The following is a 15,849-nucleotide window of genomic DNA, read 5'->3' on the forward strand; positions in this document are numbered from 1 at the left end:
TTTTCCAAATTATTATTGGTGTCACTGTCAACATGTCAGTGTCCATGTCATGTCTGATATCCGTGTTTGTCTTAGAGCTTGATAGCGTACTTTATCCACATTGCATCTTGTGGATAGCGGAGAAGTTTGGCCAATAACGACCAATTCTCAGTCACATCATCTACATATAGAAAAAGGTTTCCACACTTAAAACAAAGTGGTGTGCGTTGTAGGAGGTACCCATGCGGTCTCTCTGCGATGCAAATTAACAAATCAATATAAAACACCATAGAACTCGGCTTTGACAGACCCTTGATACAATCAGTTGACACAAAGTTATTGATATCACATATGGTGGCTCATATTACAGTTACCCACTAGAGATAGGATTAATTAAATCAGTTTTATTCGTTAGTATGTTAGCTTATCTTGTTTCTTGTTGAGTTTGTTAGTTAATTTTTTTTTCCTTCTGTTTTCCTTCTCTGCTTTGTATAAGAGGTGTTCTATAATTAATTTGTAATCAGCAATCTAAACATTTAATGAATAATAGATGTATATTCAGAAATTCCTCTCTTGAAACGGAATTCAATAACTCATTCCATTTTTTTCACACGCCGTAATGACAAGAACTATTTAGCTCTTTGCTTTCGATATGTATGCTGGTTTTGTCCAATCCTTTTTCGGCTATGCCAGCTTTGGAACAAATTTGAAAGAGGTGACCAAACAGCACTCTAAGAAAGATAGTAACCCATAGCCATGTAACTTTTTCTATAAACAACTTCTAATGAAATTACAGTGCAGTCATATAGTTAGTTCAACATGCACGAGAGTCTTAATAGTCGTGAAATTTGAGGTCATTGTCAAAGAAGGGTAAGTAAATCAAGCTGTAGATTCTGAAATTAGTTAATCAAAACTCAAAAGCTATACAAATTGAAAAGAAAAGTGTCATACACATCATACTCACCCTTTTCTTTTATATTATTCTAAATCAATTTGAAGAATGCTCTATAAGATTAGGAAGCATAAACAAAACAAATACACTCATCATCTAAACTTATTTGGAACAAACTCAATATACTTCTCCGTTGTGTGTTTTCCAGATACCTTTTGACGGATTCGAATGTGTTACTCTTACGATTTTCTGTCTATGTTGGTGCGGTTTCCTCGTCGCATTTTCTTCAGAATTGTTATTTACCTTGATCATCACATCAACTTTCACAATGTGATGATCTGATGTACCTTTGGAGGAAAGGACTGAATAGGAACCAGGAACAAACTTATACGGTGAATTCGATGATGATAATATGTAATCTACCCGAGTTCCATACTTGCATGTCCCTTGCACACCTGCATAATATTAAGATTTTAGGATAAATAGTATGATACCGAAGAGTTGAAGTTCAAAATTAATAGATTATGAAGTTTCAAAATTGTATTTGTATTTGTACTTTGGCCTTTGGCAATCATGACAACTGATTCATATTCCCCTGCATAGTTCTTAGCATCTGTATAGTCTTTACTCTTTAGATGTTTCATCACTTCAACCTTTGGTGTTGGCTTTCCCATCTCTTCATAGTACTAAACAAAAATGAACCAATACTAAGAAAATAGATTTCTATTTTTGTTATTTTTAAGACCAAAGAGAAAACTAAAAGGAGACGGATGTGAATTGAGAATCTGATGTGTGATGGATATATATACCTTTACAATATCTGTCCATCTTTCTTGGGAGTAATCCGATTCATCCAGTGAATTAAGTCCCCCAGCTAAGATATGAGGCTCGTCGTTTGATTGGATTATTGCATTTATCTGCTTCATTCGCCAATTCTCATCGAGATGATCGAGGTGAGTGCAGTAAAAGTTTAGTTCACCTGCTTCAGGTACATCGATAGTTGCCTTCAGAACATTCCTAGGCCAAGAAATAACAAATTTTTCATGTCACATTCACTCTTGTTGTTTTCAAATGTTGAATTTCCATTAATACTTTGTTAGTTTTCTAATGGATGTTCATTAGCAAGAGAAACCTTTGGAGTAAAGTAAGAAACTCCTTCTAAATTTGATTATTATAAACATAAATAAAACAAGCTTTACCTGAATTGCATTATACTCTTATAATTTTCAAATTATTCTGGTTTATTTGTCCTTTTCAAATTTCAATGTTGTATCAACTATTTTTTTTCAATCATGCTTGTATCTTGTATATTTTACACATACAATAATGAAGAGATATAGAGTGAATGAAGGAATGAACCAACAAAAAAGTTGGAAATCTTCTGTAGTATGCCACTGAAGTTGTTATGTTCATCATTGGAATATTTGGATGAGTTATAAATTATGCATAAACCATTCATATTTTTCTTGAATAATTAAGTTGTTAATTGAAGTATAAAATTAAATAGTATCATCTCAACACAAGGGGACAAAATCCTTAAGGATTAGTAGGTGGGATCAATCCTGTCTCGTGGTATACAGCTATTAGTATAGTTGGCAAGCCGTGTATATATCATTATCAATGGCATGTAGAAGAAAACAAGCAAAGAGCAAAAATATATACGTAGTAGTTTCTGGATTTCTACACTTTTGAGTAAAGTTATGCATAAAACAACATGGAAAGAACGTCATTCCTTAATCATTTGTTTAGAATAATTAAAATAAAATTCCAGTGTGACAGTTCAAAAGATATATGGAAAAAGTTTTGCAATAATTTGTGGCTTTACGACTAGAAAAGCAATTATGTTCCTCTCTTTCTCATGCAATGGATTAAGCTTAAGCTCGAAGAAGCTTCCACAAGAGCAAAAAGATTTTCTCTCACGACTAAATGGTATCTAAGGTGTGGGAAATAAAAAAGTAGACAGAAACAATGGATGAATATGGTGAAATTTAGATTTTAAATTACTTTTAATATTCTGTCAAAAAAAAACTTCATCAAATATAAAATGAACAAAAGTAAAAATATTTGATGACGCGTTCAATAAAACAAAATATAATAAAACAGAATGAAATAAAAAGGAATTTCATTATTTATAAAATAAACAAAACAATGAAGATGGTCATAAATAGCAGTAACTTGTTAGCTCTATGCGAAAATAATTCTAGTACATAAAGAAGAGTAGGTAAATTATTGGCACATTTATGTAAGATTAAAAGAAATTATTTTCACATTCATATAAGATTAAATAAAAGTGATTCTACTTATAAAATAAATTAATAAAAGTGATTATCAGATAAAATAATCTTAGAGATTTTTATATGAAGTAGAAGTTGACTCATGTTTGTCTATAATATTAAAAATTATTTTCTAATATTCTCTTTCATCTACCACAATGATTAAAATTCAGAAAATTCTCAAAAGCTACTACAAAAAGTTTATCCTGTTTTTTCTAGATTCCAATTAATTTCAAAAGCTTAAACACACACAATCAATATCACAAAAATGTTTTTTTTTCTCTGTAACAAACATCTCATATGAAGTCCAATGCCAACTTATCCTATTTTTATTTTCTTTTTAGCTTTCATACAAACAAATGTTATTCAAACCATAATAATTAATCTTTAAAGAAAACCATAATAATTAAGATATCTCACCTCAGAACCAATCACAATTAAAATCTTGGGATACCTTCATATTAGTTTCTAACATTTATCATCAACTTCAAACTAGTTTCATATACATGAAACTTTCTCTAATCTCAAATATAAACAACAATTCATTTTTTCTATTTTATAAAAGTTAAGGTAAAAGATAGTATTACTCTATGTTTCAAAATAGATGTCAGAGTCAATCACTTCATACATGACAAAACACAACTTTAACCGTTAATATCTTACACGCTAACATTCATATTTATATACTATAAGTTAAATAAACAATAGAATCAAATAAATTATGTGAATAATATACATGGTAAAAATTGCGAATGTGTTAGTAAAAAGTGATGGAAACAAACCTGATATCGGTGTGATCAAAGATTTTGTTGACATTCCAACGTTTGATAGGCCATTTAGAGAAAACAGCATTGCCATATTCCGGCGCCCAGCTTTCAGCAAACACATAATTCATCCCTAACGCCGCCGCTAAATCCGACAATGGCTTCATTCCATTTTCTTCTTCTGCTTTCACATCTTGCAATCCCAATATATCTGCATCAACCTCTCTCAACACTTCTACCGACGTTCTTCCACTCTTCACATGGTGATAATGGACCCCACTCGTTGACGCTCTTTCCTTCTCATGTTCCGAGAAACTCGATTGTCGGCTTCTTAACATCGATATCTCGTTATCTGGTAAATTGATTGAAACCCTTGTTTTCGATTTCGTTAACTGTACGAGGTTTATGTTTTTTTGTGATTGGGTTTGTTTCAGTATGCTTTTTGGGGGTCTGTCGTTTGTTGACTTCGACCGTGAGTTTCTGTCAAATGTGTTGGTTCTTCCGACAACGTTGTTTTCATCTTCAAATGTTGTTGTTGTTGTTGTTGGAAGTGCTGGTGCCATTGAGAAAAGTGCGGCGTTGAAAGTTGCCACCCGGATTTGTTTTTCAGGTTTTTGAGTACCCGATTGAGTGTTTGGATGAACCGTTGATGAAAAACTTGAGCTTGTTTCGCTTTGAGATTTTGGGTTGTTGATTATTGTTACTTTGGATTTTGATCGACGGTGATTTGGACACCGGAGATGGGAGAGGAGACGACGGAGGTTTTTGTTGAGGAGTTTGAGCATGATGGAGAAATGAGTGTCTTGGTTTGTGGAGATCATAAGAAAATGGTGATAATTGAGTAGATGGTGAAGATGAAGAAATTGCAGAGCTGTTTTCAACTCTGTTTTGTGTTTGTGTTTGGCATTGATTTTGTGTGTGGAAGTGAATGAGTTAATTGAATAGTGTGGCTTGTAAGGAAAATGTAAATTGAAATGAGATGGATTATTGATTAGATTAGGGACTAGTTGAAAGATTGCTTTGTCTAATAAGGTAGAGTAGAAAAGGGAAAGGATCCTTCTTGGAAATGAGTTGGTGAAATTTGATATTCCTTTTTTTCTTTCTCTTGTTTGGCTTGTGAAATACTAGAATAGTTTAGTGAGATTTTGAAGAAGATGCCATTGTTCAATCAAAAGACAAAAAGAAGAGATAAATAAAAGAGATGAGAGATGCTTATGTGGCTAATGCCATGCTCCTCAACTGCTCCCAAAAAACAAATAGTATATGATTGCCTTCCTTTTTGGTTGTTTAATGGACAATTCTTTAAGGTTATGTAAAACTTGAAATGATAATTAGAACTTAAAAAAGATTAAGTTAGACAATTAAAGGCAAGTTAGTGATTTGAGCTAAATTGGATGGAGAGATATTCTAGTTGGAAATGGAGACAAAGCAATCACATCACACAAGTGATTTGTGTTAAGTTTATAACATTGCAGGTAAAAAAAATATTCTTAATTGTTTTCCTTGTTTGACTAAAATACATAAGAAATTAAACTAATAATGTTAATAGCAATAAATGAGCCAACAACTTGAGGTCCACCAAGTGAAAGTAAGATACTTGTTTGGAACTCAACATCACAAGAAATCCGCCGTACCAATCTCCAATGAACCTAACCCAGCTGCAATTACCGTTTTACTAGTTTTTGTAATTTGTAGTACCAAATAATCTAAAGACTTATGAATGTTGTTGACTGAAGAGAAAAGAGAGCTTCATTATTTATTATTTATTTGATGAAAATACTATCCTATCTGAGTTGGAGTTAGGACCACATATGATATATCATCAACTTGGTAAGGTGCGGAATGGATTAAGGATGCAATGCTAATGCCTTGGTGAAGAGTAGGTACTAATTGTGGTGGCAAGGTGGTGGGTATCTACCTCTTTTTTGTTTTGTAGTTAAAATAAAATGTTTTATATTTATAGATTGTAAGTTTTCATAAAAAGGTGAAATAGAATATTCTAGTCTATTTTCATGATAAATTATTTGACTTGTGTGTGCCTAATGGTAATGAATAAAAAAATCACATAGTAAAACAAGAGGTATGTGTTCAAAATGTACCCTACACACTCAACAATGAACGATCGCACCAGCTAAGGAATGTATATTTGTCAATGATAGAATTTAATAAAACATATATTCATTACGAATTGTCACTTTCTATATGAAAAAATTTACGATAGAAAGTAAGAAGAATGGTGGAAGAGAAAGACACGAGGAATGGTCTCTTCACGTTGTGAATCTAGGCCATGGCTGGTTGCATAATAATTGTGTGAAAACGAGTTTTATATTATAGAAATTAGAAAAGGGGTAGACTTGAAGTCAAAAATTAGGTATGCACTAAATTTGACTATCTAAAAATAAACTTTTTTTTTCATCGATTGACTAATGGATGAATCACATAACTTAAGTATGAAGTAGTAGAGAATTCAGGTTCAGACTCATACTTCAATATATGAAATATCTCTACAACTATCAATTTAATTGTAGTAGACTAAAAATAAACAATTTCTTTATATGAAACAAAATAAATATTAGGCCTAAGAAGTATGTGTTTATTTATATTAATCTTATTTTTAAGGGGGTGTTTATTTATAGAGAAATGATATTTGTATAATTATTTTGTGACAACTTTTATGATAACTCTCTCTCATACTTATACTGTGTTCTTACTTTCTTTCTCTATTACTTCTTCGAATCAAACACAAAATTCATATGTCCCGAAAAAACACACTCGAGAGCCGGAAAAAAACCCAAGAGCTTTGTCAATATGCTCACTGCTCAACATATTTAAAAGAAAATCATTTGTCAATAAAATAATAAGTTGTTCAAACGCTATTTGAAATATCGTCTAAAAAATAGGTTATAGACTACTAAAATAAGTTATAAGATTGTGATGAAACGACAGTTATCAAGCATGTCTTCAATCATACGAGTTTATTAGTTATAAACTATGCATATTGGTCGTGCCAAACTGACCATAAATAGTTACTATTTAACCGAATATATATCTAAAATCTAAATGTGTGTATATAGTCATACTAGACTTGAAGATTTAGTGTTTGCAATTGTAAAATGGTACCAAGTTTTAAAAAATAAATAGTTGATAAAACAAGGGATAAAATGGAAAGAAGGAGTATCGTCAAAAAGAAAGGAATAATAACGTTGGCAAGGAAGAACTGTGTGTTTGAGAGAAAAAGAATTGCAAAAAAAAAGTCGTCGACAGCAGGGTTCGAACCTGCGCGGGCGAAGCCCAACAGATTTCAAGTCTGTCTCCTTAACCACTCGGACATATCGACTTGATATCATAATTCGCATATTGCCGGTATATATATCGACTTGCATCTAATCTCTCACATTTACAACTTTTGCCAATGGATTATCAAAACAGGATAAATTGTCCAGTATCAATTTTCGTTTTCAACCCTCAAACAGATAAGAAATTTTCTTTGCCTTAATGTTAATGCGTAGTCTATTCATATTTATGTTTTGTTTTGATATATGGTTATTCATGAGATTTGATTTTTATCTTTGATTTTCATGAACCATGCAAACTTGTAAAAAAAATTGATTCATCACAAACCTATGGATTGTTGGTGATGGTATAGGGAAACCATAATGAGCTAAAGGGGTGGCAGAAGGGGAACCAATGATAGGTATAGAAGGAGGAATATAAGGAATGGGTGCAAAAGGAGTAGTGTTGGGTTTGGAAGAGACCAAATCATGATATAGGAACATGTGTTCATTGAAGAGATCATCCTTAGAAACATAGATATGACCATCAGAGGCCTAGCATTTGTGTCTCTTATGATAGGAAGAATACCTAAGATGATCCATGTAACTTAATAGGTGGAAATTGACGCAAAGTGGTTCTACTTGGAGATGCTTGAATATGAAGTGGTGTTGGTGTTGTTGCATTTGGTAGTGGAATTTTGATTAGTTATAAAAACAAAAATTATTTTAATTCATTGACTAGTTTTGGATCCAATCAGTCTTCTAGTCTTGATTCAGTTGCTAAACCTCAAAAGATTGATTCAAAAATATGATGGTTTTAGAGGTTTTTAAAATACTTCCTAACTAATCTCTGCTACATTTTCATCAAGTGATAATGGAAATTGGTGTTGATTACATTGGTTCTTTGATTGAAGATAATATGAATAAATCTAGTGTAGGAGAGACATGATAAGATTCAATATAATTACAAAATTCAACTGTTGATATGGCGTGATCTATCATGATTCATGAATAAGTTTAATATCGATCCATGTTAAAAGTCGCGCGTAGTCTTGTTTTTTTTCTTCTTTCTTTTCTTTCTTTGTAAGAAAAAGAAAAGAAAATATTAAATGTCTTGACATTTTTGGGATTACTCAAACTCATAGTGGACCGAGTCAATGTCGGTGTTTCACAAAAGATTTTTATGTGTATGCCCTCATATTTAAGAAGCATACCGCCTACATTTCCCATTTTTCCCTAAATAAATTTTGATTTCCAATTTTGACCTAGACACTCATTCATATTTCTCTCTCTATCTCTCATCCCTATATCCCCATCCCAATCTCATACCCTCTCCGATTTTAGTTTCTTTGTGTTTTCTTCCACTTCTCCTCTTCATCTTTGTTGTTCCTTCTGTATTACTCGTTTATATGTAAGTATCATCTGTCTCCTTTTATTTGTTTTAATTTTCAATGAGTGGTGTCTTCCTTCCCTATTACTCGAGATACCATGAATATATTACTTGTTTTGAATTCAGAAATTCATCATAAATGTAGTTTGAAAACAAGATAGGGTTTGGAAAAAATTCAATTTTTCACCACAAATGGTTTTTTTCTTTAATCAAGAGGGTCGAAGCCCATAAAAAATAGATGAAAAGCGACTACCAAATAATACCAATAAGATTAGCGAAAAATAATGAACTAGTCTGAGCACGAATTTGCTCGTAGTAAATCACTACCACTGTTGGATCTTGCTCGCATCTTAGGTTAGCTAAAATATCTACAAAACCATTCGCTTCACGAAACGAGTGACAAACCAAAGTATCCCATATTAGTTACGAATATGTTGCACCAAACTTCACCCATCTGGCAAGACAAAGTTTGGATCAAGATTGGTGAAAAAAACTAAAACAACATCTTAACAATTTACGATGCATAAATTGACCTTATTCACGATCAACAATCTCATACACAATGAAAAACTTTTTTTTTTGTTGGTATCAGTGAAAAACTTTTTTTAGGTCTATTTATGATGAATAATTTCAATTTTTTTACTATAAATAGATAATGATATAAGTTTTTAAATTTGTTTGTTATAAAACTTTACTGTTAATTTGTTCGCTATAAATTGAGCCTATCTGCAGTGTATTTATTTTAAAAATACGTTTAAAATATGCAAGGTTCGGGGTTCAAACCCCGGCCACTACAAAAAAAATATTTAAAATACGTTTTCAATGAAACTTAACCATTATTATTTGTTTATTAATTCATATAATTTATTTTCAATGATGAAACGAACTACAGGAGTTGTGATTGATGATACATCTTCTGAACTTTGACGTCCTCTTACTGCCTCACCACGTAAGGAGCGTGCAACTAGACATGGTCTTAAAGCAAAGTAACAACGAGAGGAGGACAACAACGTTGATATGGAAAAGGAGGTCGTCATGACGATGGAGAATGTTGTTGCCCTCCACCCGACATGCATGTCGCGAGAGATTCTTTTTCCAGAAGACCATAGAACTTGTCATCCCTTAGACCTTTGAGGATCATGTTGCTCATCTGCTATGGCGGAAAGAGGTGATGGGTTATTGTTAATTTTTAGAGTTATGGCTAGCAATATTTTTTTGTGATATAATGGTATACTTTAAATGTGTATAGGGGGAGATCGTGGGAAACGGGTGGGAGATAAGTAAGAAAGAGGTGAAAAATGCAAATGGAAGAATGAAAAATGAGAGTGAAGGTGAAGAAAGAAGAAAATAAAACCAATGGTATTTTGGGTTTTAAAATGTGGGGGGTATACCCGTTAAAAGTCCTCGTGAAAATTAGACAAATCCACATTGGGGATAGATACAGGCACACTTCCTAATACGCTGAGCCAATATCATCCTATAGGATGTAGCGTGTGTTTGGTGTGGAGTTTGAAATCTGCGGCAACTAAAAAAATCACGTCCCGATGCACTTTTTGGCCGTGAAATGAGAAGCTGAGAATTCCAGCTTCACTCCAACGTGTGACTTAAGCCCTTCCCACCACTAAACCAAACAGACACGTAGTTGATCGATATCTTCTCTAAGTTGATCGTCATAATACATTTCGCATGCACCCACTCATCATTCCTAGATCTGGAAGAAGGTACACAAAACATCATAGAAAGACAGAGAAATAGATGACCACATAAAAAATATTATTACTATGCACTTCAAGGTGAAGTAATATGGATTGTGGATATCCTTGAGCCTCACATAACAACCTGACAAGCCTGCAGGAACAAAACAGGTATAAATAGCTATTGAAAAATTAAGAGGGTGTTAGTGTGACCCAAACAACCTAGCGAGTAAAAAGAAACAAGTGAAATAGAACGGTCAAACTTGCATAATGCACTCATTTGTACATTTGCAAACATAGTATACAAAAACTAAATCCATCAAGTTTCTCTGTGATATTGAAATCCGCTGTGATGAAATTTACACATAATTGTCTCTAAGGTCAGTTATTTCTCTGTCTATGTTGTTTCTCTTTCTATTTTATTTCCTATTTTGGGGTGAGGGTGGGGGAATATGGACTAGGAACTGATTCAGTCTCAAAACAAACATCTTCCAAAATAAATGTAGCAGCCATAATGGTGTAAATGACCTTCAAAATGAACCTCCTTGGAGAATCATCTGAACTAACTGCACCACTTCTTCACGATTCCTATCCATTAAGGAAAGTCTATATCTACTGCTGCCCAAGAAATTTGGCATGAATCCTAAATTCGATGGTGGTCCTACATGAAGGGCATTCCTTCATCCCTTGCTTCTCATGGAGCTCATTGCAATTCGGACACAAAACCTGATGCGCGCATGGCAGAAAAACAACCGACCTCTCCTCTGATAGGCACATGACACACTCATGCTCCCGCTTCAATCTTCCACCAGCTGGTTTGTCTTGGGAGCCCCCTGTCGTCACCGTCTCAGATTTCTTGTTTTCTTTCACCACGGATGGAGTACTTATTTTGGAACCAGATTTCAGTCTTAGCACAGCGATCTCCTTCTCTAGCTTTACCATGCTGTCCACATATTCCTGCAGTTGACTAGCTGCCTTCTTTCTGACGGCATCCTCCTCAGCTTTCATGAGTGCTTCAGACTGTTCTCTTTCTTTTCTGAAGTATGCAGCCTGTGCGAGGATTTTTTCTGTCTTAGCTCTCTCCTTTTTCACTCTACCCTGTTATGTTTTCACCATTTAAGTAAGGAAGTAGCATAATAAGCTGTTTGAGTGTCAATTGTAAACAATTTGGCCATCATAAAAACAGAAATCTATTTAACAAGAAAATTGTGTAATATATGAATGTAAAAGTAAAAACAGTATGCACAGGAAGACCTGAGTGATAAATATTGACTCACTGTACCCTGTTCCTATACTTTAGCTCAATCAGATTCTAGTTTCTAACATATAAACCAATAAACTAATCAAAAAATTTAAACTGTGAAGTTATGCATATATCATCATTTGTCCTATGGAAAATCTAAAGGAATGCAAAACACTGGTTGAATTCATTTTTTTTTCAGCCTATGAGTTAAACACTCATAGTTGGTTGAATCATTTGAATTCATATTATTTAACAAGTAAATTGTGTAATATGAATGCAAAAGTAAAAACAGTATGCACAGGAAGACCTGAGTGATAAATTACTGACTGTACCTTGTTCCTATACTTTAGCTCAATCAGATTCTAATTTCTACCACATAAAACCATAAACTAATAAAAAAAATTAAACTGTGAAGTTATGCATATACCATCATTTGTCCTATGGAAAATATAAAGGAATGCAAAACACTGGTTGAATTCATTTTATTTGGTTGAGAAGCAACAAGAAGCAACATTTTGAGTTGATATATGATTTGTTTTTTAACAGGGAGACTGAAGGAACATCTTTCAAATATCAAGAGTTAACCGCTCATCTCACCTATGTTTGCAGTACATGGCTAAAATTGTCAACCATGTATATGTAAATCTAAAAATAAAAAATTGACTATCCGGAAGGTCAAACTGAAGTCGCCATGTCTTTTTTAGGTGCCTATGCATGTCCAGGGGCACGAGTCAGACCGTCAGAATAATAGAGTAGGTAGGTACTCAAGATACGTGCTAATACTAAATTATTGAATAAACTACACAGATTTTACTCAAATATATCTTCATATTAGTTATTAAACATACTTAATTCCACATACCTCAGTATTGGCTAGAAGATTTTTCCCCTTTTCTATCTCCTGATGCAAGTTAGCTAACTTTTGCTTCTCTTTCTCAAGTTCATCTTGAAGCAAATCCAACTCCGTTTTCCACGACTGGGCTTGTTGAATAGTCATCTGCTCTCTCTCCAGTGCTTGTTGATAACTTGCCATTGACTTTTCAGCCAACGACTTAGCAGACACCAACTCTTTTTCTAGCAAGGACTTCTTTGCCTCCAGAATGAGTATGGAAGAAGCGGCACTCTCAAGTTGCTTTTGATTATTTTCCATGGCATTCTCCACTTCAGAGATCCTCTTCTCAGCATTCTCTTCTAAAGATTTTCTTTCTTTTTTATAAATTTCAGTTTCTTTTTTCAAAGATTTAGACTCCGCCTGAAGCTTGCGAAGCTTATCTGCTACCTGCATAACCTTCTTATTGGCCCAGTCATTCCAGCTTTGCACCTCATCCTGCAATTCTTGTGCTCGAGATACTAATTTCAAAACTTGTTCTTCCTTCTCATCCCGTGGGACAAACTTGCCCAAAGCCTCATCAAAGGGAATACCAGCACAGTAATTTTGAACCTTTTGAGCGGCAGAGGAGAATGGCTTAGGTTTTGATTTGGCTGTTTTCACTGTTGGAGAAGTAGATGTTGCATCCTTTGTGGGTAATTTTGCAGCGCTACCTCCTTCGGGTAAAGCTGAATCATCATTGGTTGAAATACGGCATACTCCTGCTATACTAACTCCTTTTGTATTTGAGGAGCCACGTTTCATTTTCTGATTTGGAACTTCAGATGGTGGCTTGAGTTTTTTTTCAACAATCAAACCACTTACGCTTGTAAGCTTTCCTAATTTAACACCCGCTTTGCCACAAGCTTTAGGTTCTTTCATATGAAAGAACTTCTCCCTAAGCACTGATGTAAACTCTTTATGGTGTTTTCTGCTCTTCATCAGCTGAGAATTAGATTCTGATTTACTTTCCTGGGAGATATTTGTGAAAGTTGTCACACTCATACTTCCAATCATATCAGACTGAACATTTAACTTTGATGGGGGAGCAGAAGACTTGTCAGAGCTTTGCTCGCTAGAATCACCACCACTCAGTTGACCTTCTGGTGAAATGACTCGTGTAATACTCAAGTCATGTACCAGCAACTCCCACATTGCTTCAGTTACTGTTAAGGAGGGTTTTAGTTCCCGAAGTACACCGAGCATCTCTACCAAACTATAATGCAGTAACTGCTTTGTATTTTGAAATACAAAGTCTGCAGGAGTTTCAGTACCTTTCCCCTTCAAAGTATTCAGTGTGTTGTAAACAATATTTGTGAGAGGGTCTCCTTCTGTGTACAAGGACTTCCTTGAAACGGCCATTTCAGCCATTTCTTGACTGTAGCCTCCTAAATCAACAACCTTCTTGATAGCATTACTAAAAATTGCTTCCAAATTACTCATCAGTAAGTCCTCAAGCTGAGTTGCCATAGGATCCTTCCAATCTTCAACCTCGAGCACACCCAACTGTTGTTCTTCTGTACAACAACCTAACCCTAATTCCGCTGAATCGAAGCTTTGAGGATTTGTAAATTCATAGGGAGGGAAATCATCCTCCACACTTAAGGAACCATCTTCGGTAACCATTGAAGAAGACTCATCATCTAATTTTCTCTTGTAATTACAACCTTGTTCAGAACCAACAGTTTTATCCATTTCTTCAGCCATTATAATACCCTTGTCTATCACCTCCATCTACAAATAAATCACAAAAAGGTCAAATCAGTGATCAAAAAATAACAAAAAAGGGAATAAAGAAAAAAAATATGTGAATACAAAAAATTGGGAACCTCTATAGCACCGACACTTCTGATCGAATACGTGTCTAACACCGACATGTGTGATTTCATCCATTTATGTCCTTTTCTCAAATACTAGTCGACGTGTGAGTGTCATGGTCGGTGTTCGTGTCTATGTCAGTGCTACATAGTTAGGTTTGAGCTAAGGGACTAAAGGAGTTGGGGGGTTAAAGTCCGAGGAAAGAGAAACATACTAACATAAGAGCTAAAATATTAGCATTTTTCATTCAAAAAAAATTATTGATACAAAAATCAGCAGCAATGCAAAAAACAACCTTTCATAAAAAATTGGGAACCTCTATAGCACTGACACTTCTGATCGAATACATTTCAAGTGTCCGACACAGACACATGTGATACCATTTATTATATTATTTTCTCAAATAAGTGCCGGTGTGTCAGTGTCATGTCCAGTGTCCGTGTCTGTGCTGCATAGTTGGGAACACAGTATTGATACACAAATCAACAGTAATGCAAAAAACAACCTTTCACAAAAAAAATTGGGAACCTCTGTAACCGGAGAAATGATATTTGTACAACCACTTTTTGACAACTTTAGACAATTTTCTCTCTCATACTCACATTATATTCTTACCCTCTCTCTTCCTTTTTCTCTCTCCATTGTTTTTGACCAATGAAAAGAGAGAAAAATGAGGTTGTCATAGAAGTTGTTAGCAAATGGTTGTTCAAATATCATTGCTCCTGTGACCGACACTTCTGATCAAAGACGTTTCAGGTGTCTGACATGTGTAAGTGTCCAACACTGACACGTGTGGTTTCAATTTAATTATATCATTTTCTCAAATAATTGTCGATGTGTGTAAATGTCGTGTCCGGTGTTCGTGTCTGTGCCAGTGCTACATAGTTGGGAACACAGTATTGATAAAAAAAAAAAAAAAATCAAAAGCAATGCAAAATACAAGCTTTCGCAAAAAAATGAGAAAAAGTAAAGGAGCAAGTTGGGAATGAAAGAATAAATTCTAACCTTGAGCAAAGATCAAAGTGAAACGAGAAAATGAGTAATGAATAACCTGTGTTGAAAGAGAAAGAAGAAGTTAGAATCGAAAAAAAAGAATAATAATAATAATAATCGAATAAAAGACAAGGAAGCTAGAAATGGGTTAAAATGAAAAAGGTAAAAAGGAATTAGGAATCGAAAATGGAGTAAGGAACGAAATGAATGTACCTGGTTGTGATGATGGTGAAGGAATTAGCGTCACTCACTCACTCAAACACACATGGTGTAAGAGTGTGAAATGTGTTTTCGTCTTTCGCTGTGGGTTTTGGGTATTACAAGGGTTAGGGGTGCGGCTGATGGTGGTATTGGGTTTTTATTAGGCGCTAACTTTTTTGCTTGCTTCCGTGCCGTTGCTTCCTTCACTCTTAACCCCCGTTTCTACTCTACTATTTGGGGCTGCCCTCCCCTGCCTTGGAATTACTTGTCCTTTTCTATAGTGTATTTTATCGCACATCCAACGCAACATTCTCATATCTAGTTAACGCAGTAACGGCTACGGACCATCTGATTAGAAATTAACGATAGAGATTAAAATTGTGTGAAACTGACTGTATAAATATGAACCGTTAGATCGTATTTAAGTGATTGAGATTGCGTACTGCATGAAACTGCGTGGAG

The 15,849-nt window shown here is 34.3% G+C and overlaps 2 protein-coding genes, 1 long non-coding RNA gene and 1 other non-coding gene across 4 annotated transcripts; 1 reads left to right on the forward strand and 3 right to left on the reverse strand.

Moving 5' to 3' along the window:
- Positions 1-850: 850 nt before the first annotated feature.
- Positions 851-5,073, reverse strand: LOC146957695 (DNAse I-like superfamily protein). The gene is made up of 4 exons (XM_085738292.1): positions 3,927-5,073; positions 1,681-1,888; positions 1,428-1,557; positions 851-1,326 (listed from the first exon to the last, which is right to left on the reverse strand). The coding sequence occupies exons 1-4, from the start codon at positions 4,727-4,729 to the stop codon at positions 1,049-1,051; spliced, it is 1,419 nt and encodes a 472-aa protein (XP_085594418.1). The 5' UTR covers positions 4,730-5,073; the 3' UTR covers positions 851-1,048.
- A 2,090-nt stretch (positions 5,074-7,163) lies between these two features.
- Positions 7,164-7,245, reverse strand: TRNAS-UGA (transfer RNA serine (anticodon UGA)). Its single transcript has one exon. It is a non-coding gene; the product is annotated as a tRNA-Ser (tRNA).
- Positions 7,246-8,318: 1,073 nt separating this feature from the next.
- On the forward strand, positions 8,319-12,362 carry LOC146957697 (uncharacterized). Its single transcript, XR_015023781.1, has 3 exons — positions 8,319-8,591; positions 9,463-9,738; positions 12,054-12,362. It is a non-coding gene; the product is annotated as an uncharacterized LOC146957697 (long non-coding RNA).
- On the reverse strand, positions 10,495-15,634 carry LOC146957698 (putative E3 ubiquitin-protein ligase RF4). Its single transcript, XM_085738303.1, has 4 exons — positions 15,400-15,634; positions 15,199-15,244; positions 12,370-14,109; positions 10,495-11,362 (listed from the first exon to the last, which is right to left on the reverse strand). Exons 3-4 carry the CDS (start codon positions 14,107-14,109, stop codon positions 10,877-10,879), a joined length of 2,226 nt encoding a protein of 741 aa, XP_085594429.1. The 5' UTR covers positions 15,199-15,244; positions 15,400-15,634; the 3' UTR covers positions 10,495-10,876.
- Positions 15,635-15,849: the final 215 nt, after the last annotated feature.

The sequence above is a fragment of the Medicago sativa genome, chromosome 1 (assembly GCF_051527215.1).
Source record: "Medicago sativa cultivar Bolivia chromosome 1, Bolivia_mono, whole genome shotgun sequence".
Taxonomy (NCBI): domain Eukaryota; kingdom Viridiplantae; phylum Streptophyta; class Magnoliopsida; order Fabales; family Fabaceae; genus Medicago; species Medicago sativa.

Bases quoted from the DNA above. Each gene is read 5' to 3' on its own strand.
- LOC146957695 (XM_085738292.1), bottom strand. From the start codon at position 4,729: ATGATCTCCACAAACCAAGACACTCATTTCTCCATCATGCTCAAACTC. The intron at 1,558-1,680 runs GTATATATATCC...ATTTTTGTTTAG, and splicing joins GATGGACAGATATTGTAAAG to TACTATGAAGAGATGGGAAA. The intron at 1,327-1,427 runs GTACAAATACAA...AATATTATGCAG, and splicing joins CATGATTGCCAAAGGCCAAA to GTGTGCAAGGGACATGCAAG.
- LOC146957698 (XM_085738303.1), bottom strand. From the start codon at position 14,109: ATGGAGGTGATAGACAAGGGTATTATAATGGCTGAAGAAATGGATAAA. The intron at 11,363-12,369 runs GTATGTGGAATT...AAAACATAACAG, and splicing joins ATCTTCTAGCCAATACTGAG to GGTAGAGTGAAAAAGGAGAG.